Source organism: Oncorhynchus mykiss, chromosome 25, assembly GCF_013265735.2.
Source record: "Oncorhynchus mykiss isolate Arlee chromosome 25, USDA_OmykA_1.1, whole genome shotgun sequence".
Classification (NCBI taxonomy): Eukaryota; Metazoa; Chordata; class Actinopteri; order Salmoniformes; family Salmonidae; genus Oncorhynchus; species Oncorhynchus mykiss.
Genome location: NC_048589.1, coordinates 35,606,989 through 35,621,966, shown reverse-complemented (window position 1 = coordinate 35,621,966; position 14,978 = coordinate 35,606,989). Strand labels below are relative to the sequence as shown.

The 14,978-nt window shown below is 44.4% G+C and overlaps 1 protein-coding gene across 4 annotated transcripts in view; it reads right to left on the bottom strand.

Moving 5' to 3' along the window:
• Nucleotides 1–10,265: 10,265 nt before the first annotated feature.
• LOC110504234 (pleckstrin homology domain-containing family H member 1) overlaps nucleotides 10,266–14,978 on the bottom strand; it is a 71,905-nt gene continuing 67,192 nt past the window's right edge. For all 4 annotated transcript variants that reach the window (XM_036962700.1, XM_036962702.1, XM_036962703.1 and 1 more), the window contains one exon: nucleotides 10,266–14,244. In XM_036962700.1, coding sequence (XP_036818595.1) covers nucleotides 14,035–14,244 — 210 coding nt within the window. In that variant the 3' untranslated portion in view covers nucleotides 10,266–14,034. The remainder of the gene's footprint in view (nucleotides 14,245–14,978) is intronic.

Here is a 14,978-nt window from a genome sequence, read left to right as displayed (position 1 = left end):
AAAATGAACCTCGTTTTAAATGAGGTTCTGACAGTCTACTACACAGACTTCGTCGGGGACATATCTAATCATACTTAGGGCGTCTGTCTAGTATCAACGCACTCCATTTGCTAGGGAAGGATTGGTTTCCACTAACGGAAAAAAACAAAGGTTATGAAGTTCCATTGTCAGGTTGGAAGGAAAAGGAAATACTCAATACTAGAATAACAAAATGGCCGACATATGAGTAGTTATACAATATTCACTTCTGGGGGCACCTTGGGGGCAACATAGCTACTTCTGTTATAACATCAATTTTTGAAATGTAACATCAGTATTTCTCACATCATACATTTGCATTACTTCACATCAGACAAAAGTCAATGTAATTTTGCAGTTTGCACATCCACAAAATGATCCTGAACAGTTACACAAACATATAGCTATGCTATAGACATTAACTTGGTGTCAATTTTGCAAGCCAAAGTATCAGCTTGAAGAATGAGCAGAACGTTGTAGTGTATCCTCCTCTCTTGTGAAAAGTGAAAGAGTAGGTTATTGCTGCCCCTTTGTGGTGAATTGAAACCATGCCACTTCTAGGTACCAGAACTTTGGCGACAATAAGTATTTTTTAAACCTCCTACTTTGGGTTGGATATGTCAATGTGTAGTTCATGCATCTATGAGCAGAATTACCTCATATTAGCCACGAAATCCCTAGTTTGAAACAACTGTTTTTCTGGAAGCTGTGATGCACCATTTTCCCTACAGCTCCCTAGCATTTTGAGTTCAACCGATGAGCTTCAGCCCCTCGTCATATGAGCGACAGCTAGCAAAGCACAGATTATGCAATGACCTGGTGCACATATCTGCACGTATGTGACATAATAAGACATTTTATGGGACCACTTTTGGCTCGTGAGCGCTAGTTTCAGAACTACTGGCTAAAAGAACCAGAGAATCCTTAAGTCCATCAACAGCAGGGCTCTCTAACCCTGTTCCTGTAGCTTTCTAACCCTGTTCCTGTAGCTCTCTAACCCTGTTCCTGTAGCTTTCTAACCCTGTTCCTGTAGCTTTCTAACCCTGTTCCTGTAGCTTTCTAACCCTGTTCCTGTAGCTCTCTAACCCTGTTCCTGTAGCTTTCTAACCCTGTTCCTGTAGCTTTCTAACCCTGTTCCTGTAGCTCTCTAACCCTGTTCCTGTAGCTCTCTAACCCTGTTCCTGTAGCTCTCTAACCCTGTTCCTGTAGCTTTCTAACCCTGTTCCTGTAGCTTTCTAACCCTGTTCCTGTAGCTTTTCCCTCCAACCCCATTTGTAACTAATCTTATTCAGTTTATCAACCAGTTAATTATTACAATCAGCCGTGCGTATATTAGGGTTGGAGTGAAAACCTACAGGGAGGTAGATCTCCAGGAACAAGGTTGGAGAGAGCTGATCAACAGTATAGGTGAAACACAATAATCAACAGCATAGGTGACAGCATAGGCCTGAACAGCATAGGCCTGAAAAAAAGCCATTGCTTAAAGTGTTCGTCAAAAGGCATGTGGGAGACTCCACAAAATATGGAAGACGGTACTCTGGTGAGATGAGACTAAAATTTAGCTTTTGGCCATCAAGATAAAAGCTATGTCTGGCGCAAACCCAACACTTCTCATCACCCCGAGAATACCATTTTTTTCATCGGCAGGGGCTGGGAAACTGGTCAGAATTGAAGGGATGATGGATGGCGCTAAATACAGGGAAATTCTTGAGGGAAACCTGTTTCAGTCTTCCAGAGATTTGAGACTGGGACAGAGGTTCACCTTCCAGCAGGACAATGATCCTAAGCATACTGCTAAAGCAACACTCGATTTATGGGGAAACATTTAAATGTCTTGGAATGACCTAGTCAAAGCCCAGACCTCAATCCAATTGAGAATCTGTGGTATGAGATACAGATTGATGTACACCAGCGGAACCCATCTGACTTGAAGAAGCTGGGGAAAAAATTCCAGCGGCAAGATGTGCCAAGCTTATAGAGACATACCCCAAGAGACTTGCAGCTGTAATTGTTGCAAAAGGTGGCTCTACAAAGTATTGACTTTGGGGGGGTGAATAGTTATGCACGCTCAAGTTCTGTTTTTTTGTCTTATTTCTTGCTTGTTTCTTGAAAGTGGTAGGTAGGCATGTTGTGTAAATCAAATGATACGACCCCCCCCCCCCCCCAAAGGAAAAAATAGGATAGCAAAATAGGAAAGCAAATGGCACATTCATTCATAACCATCCGGTGCCTTTTATTGCAATTATAAATGGTAATTCACTATTGTCTACTGACATGAGTTTTTAATATATTATTTGATTGATTTTATGAAATACATGTACACACAGTAGCCTACATACAAATGTGTCAGGGATTACACAATAAAGCCAATGACTTATTTCCATTGTGGTCCCTTAAAGTGCATGGTGCAATTGGCGATAGTTTCACTCTATCCTATTTTGAATAGAGGCACAGTTTGGAGAACAACCAATCAGAATAAACCCCAGTGCTGTCAAGCACACAGGAAAACCTGGAGGAATCTAAGTTCTACATGATACAGTGAATCAATGAATGAATAGAAACTAACCACATTAACCAGTCACTATATAATCCTAAAAGGGGCTGATCTCTGTCTGGGCGTTGGCCTCAACCTCCAAAGGTCAATATAACCAAAGCTTGTCCAGACAGAACAGACAGCCAAGGGTACCAAAGTCCAAAGCCAAGGCAGATTTACTTAATGTATAGTATACACCACACACACACACCTCCTCTGGCTCTGTGATCGGGATGGGTCGCACATGAATTAACACCGGTCTCTGCTCCAACCTCGTTAACAGGAAAGTCAGGACGCTAACAACACCCCCAGGATGCACACACAAACACCGTGGTCACACACACTAACACACACACCGTGGTCACACACATTAACACAAACACCGTGGTCACACACACTAATAAACACACACTCTGTGGTCACACACACTAATAAACACACACTCTGTGGTCACACACACACACACACACACATTGTGTTCACACACACTCTCCGTGGTGGACACACACACACACACACACTCCGTGGTCACACACACACCGTGGTCACACACACTCACCGTGGTCACACACACTCAGTGGTCACACACACACCGTGGTCACACACACCATGGTCACACACACCCTGGTCACACATACTCTGTGGTCACACACACACACACACACACATGCACACAAACACACTGTGGTCACACATACACACTGCAGTTAGGAAGGCCTAAGGAAGGTGAGAAGGGAAATACTGAGGTCATTCTACTCAAGGTGCAACAGTGCATCCTCCTAGAGTCCAGATCCTGGCTCACTAAGTCATCTAGCTACCTGGAAGGAAGGAGGCCAGGCAGGACCGGGTCCCTAAGGCAGCGTTTTCCAAAATCAGACCTGGGGACCTCAAGGGGTGCACATTTCGTTTTTTGCACTAGACAGCTGATTTGAATAATCGACTCATCATCATCAAGCTTTGATTATTTGAATCAGCTGTGTAATGCCAGGGCAACAAAATCAAATGTGTCACCCTTGGGGTCACCAGAACAGAAAACGCTTCCCTAAGGTTGTTTTTTTCCTATTTTTTTTGCAATTCGATCTTAGTCTTGTATTGACACATTGGAGGGCATAGCAGGATTTCTTATAAGCTTCCGGGTTAGAGTCCCGCTCCTCGAAAGCGGCAGCTCTAGGCTTTAGCTCAGTGTGGATGTTGCCTGTAATCCATGGCTTCTGGTTGGGGTATGTACATACGGTCACTGTGGGGACGACGTCATCGATGCACTTATTGATGAAGCCAATGACTGATGTGGTGTACTCCTCAATGCCATCGGGAGAATTCCGGAACATATTCCAGTCTGTGCTAGCAAAACAGTCCTGTAGCTTAGCATCTGCTTCATCTGACCACTTTTTTATTGACCGAGTCACTGGTCCTTCCTGCTTTAATTTTTGCTTGTAAGCAGGAATCAGGAGGATAGAATTATGGTCAGATTTGCCAAATGGAGGGCGAGGGAGAAATTTTTACGCGTCTCTGTGTGTGGAGTAAAGGTGGTCTACAGTTTTTCTCCCTCTGGTTGCACATTTAACATGCTGATAGAAATTTGGTAAAATGTAATAAGTTTCTCTGCATTAAAGTCCCCGGCCACTAGGAGTGCCGCCTCTGGATGAGCGTTTACCTGTTTGCTTATGGCGGAATACAGCTCATTGAGTGCGGTCTTAATGCTAGCATTGGTCTGCGGTGGTATGTAGACAGCTATGAAAAATACAGATGAAAACTAACTAGGTTGGTGGACCAGTAAATAAAACACCCTTCTAGAAATTCTTGCTCTCCTGCGCCTGACTCCACACCCATCTCTCCTAGCGAGATATTGACAGAATCACGCACCAAAAAATCATGGAGTCAGCAGGAGCCGACGTGCCCTCCCCGTCCATGGAGGAGCGTGTCCTCCAGCATACCGCCGTTTTACACTGTCTGGGGATGGCTATGGATCAAGTGATGGCGAGAATGGAGAGATGGGAGAGGAGCGGCCTCCCTACCCCGTCTTCAGCCACTCTCCAGCCTGCACCACCACCTTCTCCGGGCAGCATTCGGACCCATCGGGATTCGGCTCCCGCTCCAGAGGGAGTACGATGGGAACGGCTGCCGGGTGCAAGGGGTTCCTGCTCCAGCTGGAGCTTTACCTGGCGACCAGTCACCCGACTCCCTCGGGAGGGGAGAGTGTCAACGTCCTCGTCTCCTGCCTTTCGGGCAAAGCCCTGGAGTGGGCCAACGTGGTCTGGGAGTGTCCAGGCTCGGCGAGGGACCATTACCCAGAGTTCACGGGTGAACGTCTGTTTCATCTGAGGCAGGAGACGAGGAGCGCACAGGACTTCACGCTGGAGTTTCGGACCCTGGCCACCGGCGCGGGGTGGAATGACAGGGCCCTGATGGACCCCTATAGGTGCAGCCTACGGGAGGACATCCGCAGGGAGCTAGCTTGTCGAGACACCACCCTCGCTTTGGACCAACTGATAGACATGTCCATCAGGCTGGACAACTTCCGGTGCGTTTGCAGTGGTCGGCGGAGGCGGGCAGAGCTTTCGGTCGTCTGAAGGTTTTGTTTACTGATGCTCCTGTATTGGCTCATCCGGAACCCTCTTTGGCAATCCTAGTGGAGGTGGACGCGTCCGAGGAAGGTGTTGGAGCCGTGCTATCAGTGCTCGGGCACACCACTGAAGCTTCGCCCCTGCGCTTTCTTTTTGAGGAAGTTCAGTCCGGCGGAGCGAAACTATGATGTGGGAGACCTGGAGTTGCTGGCTGTGGTAAAGGCTCTGAAGGTGTGGAGACATTCTCATCTGGACTGACCACCGTAATCTGGAGTACATCCGGGCGGCGAGGAGACTGAATCCTCGCCAGGCAAGGTGGGCGATGTTTTTCACCAGATTTCATATCACCATCTCATATAGACCAGGTTCCCGTAAAGCTAAGGCCGACGCACTGTCCCGTCTCTATGATACCGAAGAGCGGTCCATCGATCCCACCCCCATACTTCCGGCCTCTTGTCTGGTGGCACCGGTGGTATGGGAGGTGGATGCAGACATTGAGTGGGCGTCACGGTTAGAACCTACTCGACCACAGTGTCCAGCTAGTCAGAGGTACGTCCTGCTTGGTGTTTGCGACAGATTGATCAGGTGGGCCAACACGCTACCCTCCTCTGGTCATCCGGGGATTGATAGGACGGTGCGGGGTCTTAGGGGGAAGTACTGGTGGCCCACCTTGGCCAAGGACGTGAGGGTATATGTCTCCTCCTTTTCGGTGTAAGGCTCTTAGACACCTGCCTAGAGGGAAGTTACAGACCCTCCCCGTTCCACAGTGGCCTTGGTCACACCTGTCGGTGGACTTCCTCACTGACCTTCCTCCATCACAAGGGTACACCACGATCCTGGTAGTTGTGGATCGGTTTTCTAAGTCCTGCCGACTCCTCCCTTTGCCTGGTCTCCCTAAGGCCCTATAGACTGTGGAGGCCCTGTTTACACACGTCTTCCGGCACTACGGGGTGCTTGAGGACATAGTTTCTGATCGGGGTCCCCAGTTCACGTCCTGGGTTTGGAGGGCGTTCATGGAGCATCTGGGGGTCTCGATCAGCCTGTCATCGGGTTTTCACCCCGATAGTAATGGGCAGGTGGAGAGAGTTAACGAGGATGTGGGTAGTTTTCTGCGGTCGTATTGCCAGGACCGGCCAGGAGAGTGGGCGAGGTTCGTCCCATGGGCCGAGATGGCCCAAATTTCACTCCGCCACGAAACTGTCGCCATTCCAGTGCGTGTTGGGCTATCAGCCGGTCCTGGTACCGTGGCATCAGAGCCAGACCGAGGCTCCTGCGGTGGAGGAATGGGTGCAGCGCTCAAAGGAGACCTGGAGAGCCGTCCAGGAATCTCTGAAACGGGCCGTTGGGCGGCAGAAGGAGAGCGCTGACCGCCACCGCAGTGAGGCCCCCGTGTTCGCACCGGGGAACAGGGTCTGGCTCTCGACCCGAAACCTGCCCCTCCGCCTGCCCTGCCGGAAGCTGGACCCGCGGTTTATGGGGCCATTTAAAGTCCTGAGGAGAATAAACAAGGTGTGTTATAGGTTACAGCTACCCCTTACTATCGAATTAACCCCTCGTTTCATGTGTCTCTCCTCAGGCCGGTGGTAGCTGGTCCACTGCAGGACGTTGAGGTTTGGGAGGTCCCTCCGCCCCCCCCCCCTGGACATCGAGGGGTTCCAGGCGTACACAGTACGTTCCATCCTGAACTCTAGGCGTCGGGAGGGGGGCTTGCAGTACCTCGTGGATTGGGAGGGGTACGGTCCGAAGGAGAGGTGTTGAGTTCCACAGCCTCCATCCGGATCGCCCTGCGCCTCGCCCCCTGGGCCGTCCTCGAGGCCGGCATCGGCGTTCTGCAGGAGCCGCGATTCAGGGGGGGGGGGGTACTGTCACGACTTCCACTGAGGGTGGCTCCTCTCCCTGTTCGGGCGGCGCTCGAAGGTCGTCGTCGCCGGCCTACTAGCTGCCACCGATCCCTTTTCTTTTTCGTTTGGTTTTGCCTGTCTTGTGTTCACCTGTGTCTTGTTTAGGCTAATTAGTGGGGTATTTAATCTCGCCCTACCCGCTAGGTATTGTGCGGGATTGTTTGTGTTACTGTCGTTGGCTTGGGTTGCGTTTTTCCCTGTTAAGCAGGTTTATTTCACTGAACTTTTATTCCCGCACGTTAGTTTAGTCAGAGAAGTGTGTTCCTCCATTTTCGACTAGACTGTCTTCCTGTTTTCTAGTGGCTGCTTTTGTGGTCCTGTACCTGTTTTTTTTTGGTGGGCCAGTAAATAAAACGCTCTTCTTGAAATTCTTGCTCTCCTGGGAAGATATTGACACTTCCCTACAGAAAAGACACTAACCTTCACACATCTAGATGGAGGGCAGACATAGCAGGAAAGGCTAGTCATGCTGTCAAATGGATCAAGTTTAGATTATTTATTTATTTCTGATTATGTTTTTTAGAGTCCTGCATGTCTATGGGGGCAGATACATACCTGATGTCGCCTCCTCTTGCCTCCATTGTTAGAGTGGTCACTTTTTTTCTACTGTATTATTGACTGTATGTATGTTTATTCCATGTGTACCTCTGTGTTGTATGTGTCAAACTGCTTTGCTTTATCTTGGGCAGGTCGCAGTTGTAAATGAGAACTTGTTCTCAACTAGTCTACCTGGTTAAATAAAGGTGAAATAAAAAAAAATAAAAAAACAAGCTTGTCAACATAATAGAAAATCTGTGGGTCTACTATCCCTAGCTAGCTATATATATAAACAGCGGGCACCGGGTCCCCCTGTTACATTAAGTTGTTGGCACAAAACTACCCTATGTGTAGCTAAAAAGGACAACAGGTTTAGGTATGTATCAGGAAAGGGAAATATGACAATAAACATTTGGATGAGAATTACAAACTCTTTATCAAAAGTAGCCTAGCCTTCTCCTTCGTAGCTGCAGAAATGATAATTTCTAAACGTTACTGCGCTGCTCCAGGCACTCACGTCTTGACTACAATTTATGTTTTTCCTGATACTGGAATAAATAACTACAATTACTGAAATGCTGGGAAAGTATCATCAACAACATTGCTTTAGCCTAATTAGCTACAATGATAGGCCTATCCTATGTAGACTATGGTCAGATTGTGAATTAAACCCTGCCATCCTGGGGGGTCTCAACATTTTTTTCGGGGCCCATTAATAAAGATGTTACTTCAACTGTAAAAATGAATGAACTTTTATTGTGTCACGAACAGAACCAGTCATGATATTGTCATCTGATTGTCAAACAAATCACTTCAAACAATAGGCTACATGTTCCTCCACTCCACAAACTGGATGTATACTCCCACCTAACAACATTCAGCGCATGCAATTTACTGGGCCTGCGTTAATGCATGTGTCTGGCTGACAAATTGACCTTGCTACAGACATCTATATTGGTCCACTAATACAGGACTAGTAAAGGACTAGTGCACCACATTTGTAAAAACTGTTTAACTAAATGTATTTCTACGTGAGTGTTTACCAGCATTTGTAACTTGAGTCTGATAATTATCTGTACCAAACAGTTAATACTTGTGGAATACACAAATTGCTGCTTGATAAATGTTTCATTTTATCTTTTAGTAGAAGCTCTTATGCAGAGCAATTTACAGTAGTGAGTGCAGACATTTTCATACTGGTCCCCTGTGGGAATTGAACCCACAACCATAACGTTTCAGGTGACATGCTCTACCAACTGAGCCACATCATCACATCACACCATTGCAAATCACTTGATGTGTCATTGTACTCAATTTCTGTATTGTGCATAGTTTTATCTCCATGGTGATAGAAAGTCCACAGGTACAAACCTAGATGCCCAGCCTCTGTACAATGCAGTAAGTGGTTTGTAAGGATGGTAAATTAATACTACCCAAAAAGTGTTTTCTATGTTATTTGTTCAAGAAAAATATTGAATTTGATATGGATGTTTTGGGTCTTTTCCCATAAATGTACACCTTTTGATGTAAATGTTTGAGAACAGGGTTAGTTCTTTCTGGATTCCATTTCAATGACATCATATAGAAAGACACAGGTCAACAACTCCTACAATTCCAACTATTGAATCCTGTAAGACACTGTTCTTAATTATACAACTAAATGTTTTGCCAAAGTGGAGATGTTGACATTTTTTTACATATCCTGCCTGCAGATGTTTATATAGGACCAGAAAAGACCCAGTGCACTAATTTTGGGCAAACATCTATTATTATTATTTTTATTTAATTATTATTTTTCAGGGGGTGCTCTACTCTACTTCCCGAGGCTATTGTTCTCATGGGCACACAAATCCAGAATAGTGTAGGCCTATGCCATTGCTAAATCAATCTAATGCTTCTAACCAAATTGGATGCGCATTGGTGTCTAGCTGCAGGCTAGTTGTCTAGTGATATTGTCAACCAACATCAGCTGATTCAGGAAAGAAAACAAATATTGATAGAAAATAATCAAGCTATATAAATGGTTCTACTACTTCTGGTCACTGAGAACACCAGTACCCACGGTGCACCTGAAAAACAACTCAATGAGCGCTCTAAACAGCTGACTGACTTAAGCAAACAATGATAAATCTAATGCATTAGAATAAAGGCAATTTTTTTTTAAATCAAGGACACATGGCAAACAAACGGTGAAACACATGGCAAACACATGGACAACTACAAAGGAGAATCTGTGTACAGGAGCTCAGCTGAGACCGAAGTTCAACGTTCCACATAGAAATAAACGGTTTAAACCATGACAGAGGTGGGGGTGTTCGTTTCATTTGTAAGCTTTTTGTTTTCATATTTACCACTGTAAAACATATTTACCATAACATTTTAAACAAATAGAGAATTGGTTAAATTAGCATTATTTTGAGACCCCCCCAAAAAAAATTTTGGGGGGACTTTTGTTAAGAGGAGCTAATATCTAATTCAGAAGAGCTGAGCCCCCACTGGCTCCCTGTAATTTGCACCTTGCCTATGGCTGAGACTTTCATATTTTTGGTCAAATAGCAGCCTGCTGTCAGAGTGCCTGCACTCACAAACTGCATTTACAAAATTAATGCAATGTAGCTTAATTTAGAGATTACTACAGAGCAGGGATGGGGAATAAATTCCCAAACGTTTTACTTATTATTCTTTTTTTTATGAACTCAGTCTGGGTCCCAATTTACTGTTGAGATTTAGAATAGAATACATACACAAGATGCAATTTCGAAATTTGGTTGTGCATCAGCAGTTTTCTGTTGTTATATGGGTGACTGACACTCACTCATTTAGCCCATGTCAGCTAAACATTTTTAGATTGGTAAATTAGTATAGCAAGCTTTCTAAACTTGTAGTAGCCTAATCATTGTCATATAACTGACCAGGGCCCCCATTGATTTTGTTAGTTGCTTTCTCTCAGATATCATACTACCAAAAGGCTAGGGCTCTGACTGCATGTGTGGGTATGGATGTGGGTACACAGACCCGCAAGCCAGTGAGCCCACCCCCATCAACGTTGCCCATCCCTGCTTTAGAGGTTAACAAACAATGCAACATACTTTTAAAACACCAGTGTGGGACTTGAAGTCCACATTTTAAAAGAGAATGTCTGTCTTTGGCAACGTTAGAGTTTCCATGGAAACGGCGGGCTACCTTCACAGGGCTCATAGTCACAGACTATATTATGGCCCCAGGCTACTGTGTTTTTGTTCTAGTGCTCTCACTCAACCTCTTACCAACTTTCTGCTCCCAAGTAGGCTTACACTTGTTGACCTACTGAGTTTTCCAAAAATCACCAGCTCACCTATTTCCTGCTTTTTTAAATAGGCATGCTGTTAAACAGATAAATAAGTGATGCCCCTTGGTGAATTTATGTTGTGCTGTAATTTGCGAGTTGGAGAGCTTCAAAAACTTAATTTGAATTCACATCAAGCTAAAGCTGTTATTTAACATCTCAGAAGGCTAAAATAGAGATAAACATAAGCAATGTTAAGGAATGGAACGTAAAACAAGCCAAGCTACCCCTCTCTTCAACATTTTTCCTGACGAGCCACTGTGGGGCCTAGGGCAGGGGTCGGCAACCCTGGTCATGTTTTTGGTTTAACTGACCTGGAAGACCAGGTGTGTTGAATTTAGGCAATCACTGAACTGATCAATTAGCTCGGTTGGTCAGGTGTGGTGCCTAGTTGGAACAAAATCCTGCAGGACCTGTGGCACTCCAGGAATAGGATCGTCTCACCCTGAGGTAGTGTAACCAGGCTCAGAGAAGAGACTGTGTCTGTGTAGTGGTGTGATATTAGGAAAGACATGGACAAGGGACTGACCAGCGTCTGCCCTGCCCTAGGGGCTATGATGCACAACAAGTTAGCAGAGTTTCCAATAATGAGTATTTTTGGTCATAATAGAGTAACTACAACAACAGTTGTTGAGTAATCATTAAAAAAAGGAAATATTTATAGCAAAACTGTTGGCAGGAAAATATCATTACCACTTTGATCTGTTTGGATGAAGCAACATCACACTGGTACATTTGCCAAAGTCTGGGGATAGTTTGTGTGTAAAAATATAACGAGAGAAAGGAACAGGCATTTTGTAAGAGCTTTAGTATTCACCAGAATGTTGAGCGTAAATGTTTATAGGTGAAAGCCATGCCAAATACTCTTCTGTATATAATGCACTTTTTTTTATTTCATTTTAAACACAACACTTCATAACAGCTAAGCACATTGTCTCTAATCTGTTTCATTGAGTTAACATCCCTATTTCACAATTCATACAGCTTTCATACAGCATTCATACAGCATTCATACAGCTTTCATACAGCTTTCATACAGCATTCATACAGCATTCATACAGCATCCATACAGCATTCTTACAGCTTTCATACAGCATCCATACAGCGTAAAACTGTCAAGTTAAATTATTCAGCTACTTGAGACAAACAAAGTCAAGGCCATTTTGAACGTTTCAGTTCAACATTTAACAGTTCTGCCAAACAATTTTCAGCATACAAAAAAGCAACAAAATATCAGGAAATTAAATAAATAACACTTAAATGACCAAGACAGTGGTTTCATCCAAAACAATTCAAGTCACTAATAACATTTGAATAGCTCTAATCATACCAGTCCACTCTTATGTGGCTGGACCTGTCCATTTAGATCAGTCCTACCTGGCTGAATTAACAGTACCTTCCACTGTGTTGTCAAAAAGGCTGGAGGTCAATTCCATTTCAATTCAGTCAATTCTAGAAGTAAACTGAAATTCCCATTTCAAATTCTCTAATTGAAAGGCAATGTGGAAAACTGGCTTTGGAATTAACATGGGAATTTCAGTGTAACTGAATTGAAATGGAATTGATCCCAACCCTGGTTGTCAAGGCAGGTAGTAAGTGGAGGAGTAGGAACATGCCACCAAATGAGTTGATACATCTCAGACTAAGCCTCATACAGCGGACAGACACATTGTATTCCATCTCTATTCTTCTCTATCAGCTTGAAAAAATATTGTTACGCTGTACTTCACAATAAAAGTATGTGGTCAAAATTGTTATAAAACATTGCTTGGTCAGAATGTTACCATCATCAGTACCATAAGTACCATAAGTCGTAGCGCCTTGCCTCCCACGGGGCACAGACATCAGTTCAACGTCTAGTTTTGATTGACATTTGGTTGAGTTGTCAACTACCGTGAATTCAACGTGATATTGACAAAAACATTCAACCATGTCATTCGATTTAGTTTAAAAGTTGGTGACTTTTTCCAAATCCAATTAGTTTCCCATGGCAATTCAATGTCATCACATAGATTTCTGGGGGTTAAAATGCAGTGGAAACATTGATTCAACCAGTGTTTACCCAGTGGGCTGTTCCTCCTCAGGCCCTGGCCTGCTGTGATCTATAAGTCAGACATTTTGTGCAATTTCTTGATGAAAAAATCAAGTACAATTTAAGTATAAGTCGAAGTATTTTGTACTAGTTTGTACTAATGCAGTGTCTTCCGTCAGATAGCGCCATTCTAAAGCGACGGCGTCTCCAGAAGCCAGTCAGGAGAAGGTAGTGAGCAACAACTAGTGCTCTGTAGTTGAATAGATTCCCTCAGAAACCGGTTAACGCCACTTCAAGCCTCCATCGTTTAAGGAATAGGTAATTCTTCCTAGCTCCATATTAGGTACCAAAGAGCCAGAATAAATTCAGTCTTTCCTTGATTAACAGCTTTTTTCCCTTTAAAAAAAGACAGAGGGTATGTGAAATGGCACCCTATTCTTCATGGGCCCTAGTCAAAAGTAGTGCACTATATAGGGAAAAGGGAACCATTTGGGATGCAGGGTATCTGGAAGAGACGAGTGGCAGGGAAGAGTTGAGGCTGTGTGGATAACGGCCAGACAGCCAAGGTCAAGAAGTAGGGTGTGTATTGGTCCTATTTCAAGGCTCAATTGTTTTTCAAATAGTCCTTCAAATAGCATATTTTTCCTAAATTAAGCACGGACTAAAACTCAAACATTTGAAGAGCGGCATCTTCATATAAAGTGAACCACAAATGATTATATCTTGCATCTCCCATTTCTTCACGGTAAATGTTTTTTTTCTTTCAGAAATGAAACGTCCTGTGTATATGGAACAGAATCCACTTCAGGCTAGAGGGGATGAGGATAACATAGAAGAACCACAGCCAATGTCAGAGACGTAACATATGTGGAGCAATGTCCTCTTTACCACAACAGCCTGTAGTAGTTTCTCAGTCCTGGGTCATGTCCAGTAGGGAACACCGTTGCAAAAATGTTTTGAAATGGAAAACAAACATTTATTATTTGACCAGGTCCAGGTATAGAGTCTCCATGTTTTAGTCTGTTTTCTTCTTTAAGGACCCTACTGGACACAACCGTCTTGTCCCGAAGATAAACTGGAGCAAGGGTGTTGATTGTTGCTGCTGTTGTTGTTGTTTGACATATTCACAGTAGAGTGGGACCCTTGGTGGTGTAAGTCATGGAGGGGAAGTGTCTGCTGTCTAAGTTCCACATCTTTGCAGCCCCTGTCCCGGTCCCGCGGGGCCCCAGAGGGGAGACGGGTCCTGGGGACTTGTGCTGGGCTATAGGGGGGCCAGGGAGGCTGGGCGTCCAGTAGTTAATGTAGCTGGCCATCAACAGAGTCAACTCCAAGATCTGGGAGGAGGGAGAGAGGAAGGGGTGGGGGGGAGGAGGAGAGGAGGATGAAGGAGAGGAGAGTGGAGGGGACGGGAAGAGGAGAGGAGGATGAAGGTGACGAGAGAGGACAGAGTAGGGAGGGGGAAATTGTTTTACCATTTGATATCATTGTATTTCATTAGCTCCTAAGGAGCTGGAGGCCCATTTGCTCACATTTAGAAGTTCAGTTTAAAGCCAATGAGAAAACCATAGAAATGAATTGATAGTGATCTGCCTGACATGAATACAGAGGGACCTTATTAGCACGTCCTACAGTAGTAATGTGACTCTATGCTTCGGCTGGGATTCAATCCAACACAGATTAACGACTGGCGGCTCAAGCCAAAACCATCTTTTAAAGTCCATTTCAGTGCACAGGTAACTTATCTGCTTTTTAAAAAAATCCCTCCCTTAGGTTCCTCGGAGGCTGAACACATAAAATAGAGAATCAACCTGCTTTCTACATCAGCCCAAGGAAGAGGGTAACCTTCATAAATATATATATATATATATATATATATATATATATACACACAGTGCATTCAGAAACTACTGAGACCCCTTGACTACTTCCATATGTTGTTACATTACAGCCTTATTCTGAAATTGATTAAATAGTTTTTTTCCCTCATCAATCTACGCACAATACAATACAATAATGACAAAGCAAAAACAGGTTTAGATTTTCTTCTGAAAATGTATAAAAAATAAAA